General features: G+C 37.6%; 1 protein-coding gene across 3 annotated transcripts in view; it reads left to right on the top strand.

Moving 5' to 3' along the window:
• The window catches only part of LOC117941790 (tumor necrosis factor receptor superfamily member 19-like), a 26,453-nt gene that overhangs the window by 10,037 nt on the left and 7,492 nt on the right, over nt 1–8,924 (top strand). For 2 of the 3 annotated variants that reach the window (XM_034866911.1, XM_034866909.1), the window contains exon 6: nt 4,512–4,676. In XM_034866911.1, the coding sequence (XP_034722802.1) occupies nt 4,512–4,676 (165 nt within the window). The remainder of the gene's footprint in view (nt 1–4,511; nt 4,677–8,924) is intronic. The other variant, XM_034866910.1, reaches the window with a different exon arrangement.

The raw sequence follows: 8,924 nt of genomic DNA, 5'->3' as shown, positions 1-8,924 counted from the left end.
CCCCTTGTTCTCCTCCCTTTTCCCCCAGTGGCTTTTAGGAGCCAAGTAAAAAACGAGATTGTGTTTTATGGATTTTCTTCAGCCTCTTTAATGTGTTTCATGTGCTGGAGTTTTTCACTGTCACGGTAGATCTCAGAGAGCTGACTAGACCATGCTACCATGCAACACACAGGCATTTAGACAGATACATGTACGCACACAACTAAAAAAAGAATGCTACCTGCTCTTTGTAGCTTATCCCTGTAGTGTCCTTATTACTGTGTCCAACTGGAGTTTACACAAGTCAGATGAGAAACAATGGTGTGGATTTGAAATGCAGCTATAAAAGATGTTTTTTCTTTTATATTTTCGGCAGAATATACCTTTCTCAAATGAAATATTTTCAAGAAATAGCTTAATTTCTGGAGAGCAGCAGCTACTGTTATTTGCCACTTATGCGTTTACACGCCTCTATAAGCATGTGTGAAAATTAGACAAATGAAACATTATCCAACAAACCTCTGTCCCTCCTGATAACCTTAACGCTCCATCTTGTACCATGAAGAAAACATAATCTGTATCTGCTCTTGCAGCATGCTCACTGACTTGAAAGGTCCATGCAATCAGTTCTCAACACAGATGGCACAAAGCATATTAGGCTGGGAAAGTACAGGGAACATTCTTAGCTACAATCCCCTGCCAGCAATTCAAACCTGAGCCTTTAGATATTCTCATACTCAGGCGTCGGCAGCTGGAATGATGATCTCTGCTGATTGCAGATCAGTAAATCCTCACTGGTCTCTTAATCAATTTACCATGCAATTATCCAACCACAACCTTAAAGGTTGGTGGAGGTTAGGTGTGGTCACATTACAAGAAGTGATGACTGTAAAATGTTTTACCACTTTAAAAAAAATTCTAAATGGTGATTTAACATGTTTTACCTACTTTAATAATATTGTCTGAAATACGCTATGCCATAGGCACTAAAGTTCAAAAGAGCTCCTGTAAAAGTGCAAGTAGTCTTGCGTCTGGAGAAGCTAATCTAAAACAGAGTTCCATGTGAACATTCAATAACTAGTAGAGGAAACTGAATACATGATCAAAGATTTCGGGGAATAACCGATGATAAGATGCACACCTCCTTGAACTAAACTCATACATTTCATATTCTGTCTGAAATGGCATCAAATCAAGCATTACATTTTTGCAGCTTTGAAAGCCAGAGTGGACAACAGCTAATTCCCTTGTTAACATACAATTACTTTTTTTTTAAAGTTACCGTCGAGCTGAGTAAAGACACCAGATCTTAAGAGCTACTTTAAGCTAATCACCAGGGTAATGGTCTAGAATAGCATGGCCTCCAAAAACAGTGTATAATAATCTAATTCAGGTCCATTCCTATTGTTCCTCATATGGCAATTGAGTCTGAGTGATCAACTCCAAGTTATGGGTAGGAAATTCCGGGTTGTACCATTATGTCTTGACATGAAATAGAAAGCATTGTTTTCACAGAAAAAGATATATATTATTTTCTGTTATTCAGAGTTCTGTGTAAAGAAACTCTTAAAAGAGTGCAGACATTAAAAGATGTTGTGAGAGGCGTATCGAGGTGCTCCTTTTCATTTGAAGTATGTGGCATCCCATAAAGTCAACTTACAGGGAGTGTATAAAAGGCTGTGGTTTATTGGTCTGGTTTGTGTGAAGATAATATCAGCAGGTGAGGTCTCTTCAATGGCCCAGTGTTTATCTGTTTGCTGCAGCTGCTAGGCTTCTAAAAACAGGCTCCCTTTGTGTTGTAGGGCAGACGATGCTCACCTTGAATGAGTTGAATATAAACACGATGGTCAGATGTTATGTATCAACAATACAATACAGTGTCTGTGTAAATGAAGCTTATAATCCCCGCTATGACAACTAATTATGAGTCTTAAACATGAATATACAACATGGTGAAATTACTCATTGTAATTATGGAAAAAGTTTTTTAAACATATTTTTCATATACTGTATATTATTTTAATAGTGAGAGAATGCCTCTGTTTCTTTACTGTGATTTAACGTTCACTTGTGTAAAAGGTGAAACTTTGTTGTTCAGTGTGATCAATATAATTAACCGCACACAAGAATGTAATTGTAATACAAATACCCTTAAATAAACTGCTAATCATTTATAGCAGTTGCAATGATTTTAGCTTCTGTACCAGTTTTAAAGATCTGGAATGTGGCAGTATTTTTTAATAACAGTAATAAGTAATGTTTTTTACATTATGTGTGTCAGTGCTTATATCAAAATGCTTCTGGGTACATTTCCAAGCTGCTAAGGGTTATTCTTTTTTCTTTTCTTTAAAAGGAATGTTAAAATACCCTTATCCCCTATCTGGCTGAATAAAAAACTGCCCAAAGCTAAAGTAATGTTTACACTGTATAACAAAGAGCTCTTAGATGTGAAAAGGTTAAAACCAGTTCCCTTTATGAATAATGTACTGAAAAGCAAACAGCAGGGCTCACTGAAAAAAAGATTTTCTTAAACAAAGTCATATTTGCTATATTAATCAAAAACCTCTCACAATTAAATTTTTCCCTACATGTCAGTCTGTTTTACAGTGTCAGAGCAGCATACATTTGATGTTTGTTCTGCAATAACCCACAACCTCCCAATCATGCATACATTGATCAGGAAAATTATATTAGATTACTGATAATGATCAGAAACAATTATGTTAAGCCAAATCTACATGGCCTCAGAGAGAAATGTCACTCAACCTGAGAATTTAGGTGTGCCACTCCCTCTTAAAGCTTCAAACAAGAGAACCGAGGTTGTTGTGGGGGTCATGCGGCTGTTGTAACTCTTGATATTTCAGTTGTCAAACAGGATGTCTAGAAAATCTCAGACTACTGTTTATTTGTTTACAATTTATGTGTGATTAACTGGAACTTGCAGCCGCAAAAAAATGCAGTTTTAGTATTTTCATAACCCCGTTCTCCATGTAAATCCACAAAACCAAATTATTTGTTAATGTCATGGTTCAGTTTTAAGCCGCAGTCAGAAATTGCTGCTTATCCCTAAAGCCGCCTACACGTTAGAAGAAATTTGCTTTTTGCACACTGCTAGCTAGGGTGCAGAGGAAAGGTGTATAAGTGTATATGTTGTATAAGATCCCATATTTCATGGCAACTTCAGAACCGGAAAGTGTAGTTGTTTTCATTTAAAATGACATGGCACCAATCAGGAATTGTATTTATTAAATTCACACGCAAAGTAACTTTGAGCTAAATTCACTCGCTTTTGAGATTAAGCCTCGTAAGTAGCTTTACGCTACCTGTCCAGCACCAAACAGCGGACAGACAACATCTACATCTGGTGAACATGGTGGTGCATTCAGCAGCTGAAGAGTCAGATATTTCCCTCAAGAGTTGGTGGCAACCAAAAAGAGAGCTGAACGAATGAATATTGCACACTAATATCCCATTTATCAGTTGAATGCTAATGTTGCCTTATAGCTGCTGGATGTGTAAACAGGCTGTTTGCTAACACATTCACCATATCATAAGGTGATAGATAATATGCAATGTTGTTTTAACAGCTTCCTCCACTGCGTCCAAGTGGCCAAAACTAATAATCAAGTAATGCAGCTGTAAACAGTACCAGAAAAGAAAAATAGGTCATGGTTGTCTTGTGTTCATCCTTTCATCCCAAAAAAGGGAAATTCAGGTTGAGAAGGATTTAAGTTTTAATTGAGTTTATTTTTTCAAACGAGTGCTGGTTCATCTGTCTTACGTGGTTTCAAGCATTAAGAACTGATGTTCTGTATTTGTGGAAACTTGTATAATGAGGAGCATTCTTGAGGCCAAAGTGTTAAAAGACATGAGAGTGTGAAGAGTCCTGAAGCAGCTTAATCATAAAATCAATGCATGGACACAACTCACCACCACACACATAGACAATGACACACAAAAGTGTAAAAAAAACACCTGCACTCTCATCTGACCTATTTCAAAAGCCTGACCAGCATGTCTGCTTCTTGATTTCAGGGCTGTGTGACTAGCATGTGGAGAGCCTGAGGGAGGGCGGGCAGGGGTGTGTGTGTGTGTGGGGTGTGTGTGTGTGTGTGTGTGTGTGTGTGTGTGTGTGTGTGTGTAAATCATCTTCTGTAGGGAATGAGACAGAGACAGATAAAGAGAGAATCTGCCACAGGCGTTTTTTCTTTAAACTACTCTGCACATTTTATTAGACTTTAGCAAAAAGATGACTGGCTCAGGAAAAATTTGTCTCATGTTACCTGTTTCTGATTTGCTGAGGAGTGTCAGATATTATGAAGTAACTGCACCATGTCATGTGTTATACCATACCTGCCATTCTTATGAGATAAGTTCTTCTGTGTTTCTCTGGTTTAATATTAATGCGACTCATCAACTTCAAAAAAGCTTTGTAGGTCCACTGTCATGTGGAAAGTCAATGAATAAGTCAACATTTTACACCCTGCTGTTCAGCTGTGTTTCATTTTCATCTCCCTCCGCCTTCTTTGCAGGCAGTGGGCGTGTGAACCTGGTGCCACTACCCTCAGTGATGACCAGCCCGCGGGACATGGCCCTGGCAGCTGTCATCTGCAGTGCTCTGGCCACTGTGCTGCTGGCCCTGCTGGTCCTTTGTGTCATCTATTGCAAGAGACAGCTGCTGGAGAAGAAGCCCAGCGGTGAGTCACAACATCTGCATGTGCTTGTTCAAGTTTTCGTATGTCCAAAAAGAGTATCTTATGTGCTTCTTTAAAACAATTTAACAAGTGGTGCTTTGAAAAATGTATGCAGGCTTTAGACCACTGCAGAGGTCTAAACTTTTCATGCACCACTGCAACAGCTCACTTTGGAGGCAGTGCATTTTTTACAGGCCAGGGTTGCATGTGGTTCCATGCAGCGAGCATTGAACTTTGACCCCCTCCCCCTCCCCCAGGTTCTGGCATTTCAATGCACAGCCAATGCATCCCTAGTACAAATTGTTCTCTACTGTAGATATCCAAAATGGAGGAAAAGCTCATACTTTACCATGTATTTCAAAACATTTTCATTTAATTCATAAATATATCAAAAAGACCAAACAAAGAAGAAATACATGATGATAAATTGTATTCACAGTTGTGTGGACGTTGTAGCAAGAATCAAAATATTTTTTTTTATTTCTTAGTGCACTGAAGGGATCAAGGTTGTGTAAGAAAGAGCTAACTACATGAATATGCAAATATGAGTGGCACTTATAGGGCCTTTAATAACATAAAGATGATAATTCTGTAGCTCTTTTTTCAACCAGCCGGAGTGCCAGCTCATAATTTCAGTTGTGATCTTCAGTGTTAAGCCTTATTAAACCCTGATGCTACGTATTTGTAGGAACTTGTATAATTAGCAGCATTCTTGTGACCCAAAGTGTTACGTTTGTGAAACGTCCCGGGGCAAAGAAGGAATCACAATATGTTTCCCTGGTAAGCTTGCATGAAAACAAAGAGTGTGGTAGACGTTACCAAGGCGTTACCATTTATGTGTTTTTTTACTGTAATGGTGTGAGGTGAGTGCATGAGATACGTTTCACCAAACAAGCAACCCTTCACCCAAGCTGTTGCAAAAAACCAACACAGTTGCTTTTTCAAATATACAAATAATTTTAATCGGCCTAAATTAAACCAAGGGTTGTGAGGCATTTCCCAACACATAGGAGTATGTTAATTTAGTCAGATTAACACCACAACTGGAGCTGTGAGGATTTCACCTAAGAGCTATGCTTACTGTAAGCTCAAGTCCAGACAGTTGAGGAGATGGCCAACAGAAGTTATTTTAAAGGGCTTGTAACTGATCTGCAAAACATTAATAAACAATGAATTCACATTAATTAAGACAATTTACAAAGCCATTCTAAAGGAATTATTATTATTATTATTATTATTATTATTATTATTATTATTATTATTATTATTATTATTATAAAGTGGTACCAGTAAAAAAAAATCTCTGCTGTTCAAGGACAAGGCTTTTTAAATTTCTCATTCTGGGGTGTAATCACAATACACTTTTGGGGGGGTCAAGTACTCAGTATTCAGAGCGTAAATTGTCCCCCCACCCAATAATGTATGGATTTAGAGTATTTTTATGCTCTTATAATGTGCATGAAATTTGGCAAAAATCAAGATTAATTGTCAGTGCAACGGTGAACCTACAACACATTTAAACATGAACGCAGTGACTTTTACACTGTGGACATATGACAAGATAATTAGAATTGACCTACCACTAGCAGTCCATTACATTATTTTCCAAAATCGAAGAGAAAAAAATGTCTGAAATTGCATTTTAGCCCTTTTGTAGCTAGTGTTGGCAACTTTCACTTTAAAAAAAATTGCCAACACTCAGTCACTGGAACTTAGAGAAGCCCCGGTATACGATGCCTAAACTAAAAATGCAATAAAAACGTCAAATGTAGTATGGCATAAAAATGTAATAGTGTAGTATGGCCTAAAATGTCATATGGAAACTGCTCAGTCCAACTCTGCTTTAATCTGCAGGTGTATTTAGATCGTTTGTAGCAGAACACTCCCTGCTATGCAAACAGCAATCCGGTGATTTACCGCAGGGTGGTGCGGCAATGGGAGTGTCACTTAAATTGTGTTCTGTTATGTAACCCCCCAATATAGCACAAGTAGACTTAATATTTCACGGTTAATGTTTTCCATTAGCTATAGTGCTTTGTGTAACAGCTGAATATTTGCCAAGCTATATACTCCTGGGTAGTTCAGTGCTTGTGTTTGGTGTTTTAAAACGTTCTTGTGGCAGCAATAGAGGCAGTGTTACTTCTTGTTTCCTGTACGGGACTCTCGCATCGCCTTAAAGCCGACTCACAAGTCTGATTGCAGGGGTGGCATTTATGAGAAACTTGACTTTTTCCACCTAAACACACTACCACCATTCAAAATGAATGGAAAGAAATGTGTTTTTGCCGCTCCGTCTGATGGCCGACACAGATGGTGTGAGTGCTGGCCCGTCTGCCGTAGTAGAGAGCAGCTGCACTCATGCCCCTTGAATCGGGTTGTGGGTTGCCACGATGCAGAGACATTGAAATTGTATGTAGTGTGTGGATTGTGTGTGTAGATTGTTTTATAGACAATCTGGGAACTTGGGTGACTTCAGACAAACGTACAAAACATGTAGATCTGTGTTTTATAATATGGTTTAAGGCAATATAAATTACACGAGTTTCCTGAGGGGAAACCACAAAATTGGAGGCCACCAGGAGATGGACTTAAAATATGGGAAGAACTGGGCCGCAACTAAAATAAGGAGTAGAATATCGTGTGTACTGAATAATGTGGGGATTATCCTTTGCGCACTTGGATAATATTGTAAGGCGGGCACCCAAGACTTACTAAGCAGCAGTCTGTGGCTAAATCTTGACACGTAAATAAGTAGAAAGTGATATCAGAAGAAAGCAGACTCGGTAGGAGCAGGGCCTGTTATGGACACGGGACCTGTTTACATTGCAAACTGAAGCACTAATCCATGGGTGTGCAGGCCCTCTGTTTTCACTTGATCAAGAAGGCCTACAACAACAACCTGTTTCAAAAGCCAAAAGTCTTGTTCACTATTGTTCTGTGTGATTTGAATAAAAATCTAATATCCAATTTCCATGGTTCTTTTTCTATATATAACTAATATATACATTCATGTGACACACTGTAGCAAACATTGTGTGATGGCCCAAATGTCTTGGAAAGATGTTTATAACATTATTATGCATTACATTGCTATACATTATTCAGTATTCAAAAAGAAGACCAGACAAACCAAAAATGGGAAAAATATCTTAAAAATATCATAGTATAGTATGTCATAGTATGCCCCCCCCCCGCCCCCGCGACCACAGTCATTGGATTACAACGGGAGAAAATTAAAAAGAATTAGGAAAAAAAATACAAAGTACAGGAGGAAAACTAGTGACTCCCGTGTATTTCAAAGCTCTTCTGACTGAGCCGCTGCATCCTGACTCCGCTCTGCAGCGTTTTTTCTTTATAAGCCCGCAGTGCAGGTGTGTCTTTTCGAGAGAAGAACATAGTAATCGGTAGTTGTTGTTGCTCCTTTTTCTTCTGGGCAAAAATCCGTAAAGCAGCGAGGGTTCACTGTACAACATTTTTAGTATGTTAAAAAAAAGTGTCATAGTATACTCAGTTGAAAAAGTCATTGTTGAATGTTGGAAAAAGTCAAACGCTTTGTATGTGAAAAAGAATCACAAAAAGGTCATAGAATTGAATTTCAAAAAAGTTATTAAAAGGTCAGTGTAATATGTCAGACAAGTCATAAAATAGATTGTCAAAAAGGTCAACGCATAGTGTGTCAAGAAGAATCGTTAAAAAGTTGCAGAGTATGTAAAAAAAAAAGTCGTAAAAAGTCATAGAATAGCATGTTGAAAAAAAGTCATAAAAAAGTCATAGTAGAGTATATTGAATAAAAAGTCATAGTATACTGTTTCAAAGTGAAAATAATCATAAAAAATGAATAGTATAACAGACAGTTATAGTCAAAGAATGTTATATAAACGTCATACTATAGTATGTTGAAAAACAAGTTGTACTATAGTATGTCAAAAAAAGTCTAAGTGTAGTATGTCGGAAATATTAATAAAAAGTAAAGTTATGCTGAAGAGTTGAACACTCAACCTCCAATCATCACTTTTATCTCTAGCAGCTTGACTCATTGAGCTATGCGTGAAGCCCCTAATGCATTGGTTTGGTGTTGAATTTATTGTTCATGTTACTAAAAATAATAAAAGGCATTGTATAGTATATCAAAAAAATTAGTAAATGTAGACATAGTATAGGATGTCTAAAAAGGTCATAAATAAAGTCATGGTAGAGTATGTCTAAACGGCATTGTATAGTATGTCAAAAAAAGCATGAGACAGTTATAGT

This window comes from Etheostoma cragini, chromosome 3 (assembly GCF_013103735.1).
Source record: "Etheostoma cragini isolate CJK2018 chromosome 3, CSU_Ecrag_1.0, whole genome shotgun sequence".
Taxonomy (NCBI): Eukaryota; Metazoa; Chordata; class Actinopteri; order Perciformes; family Percidae; genus Etheostoma; species Etheostoma cragini.
Note: the sequence above shows the minus strand (reverse complement) of the source record. Positions and strands in the feature narration are given on the sequence as shown.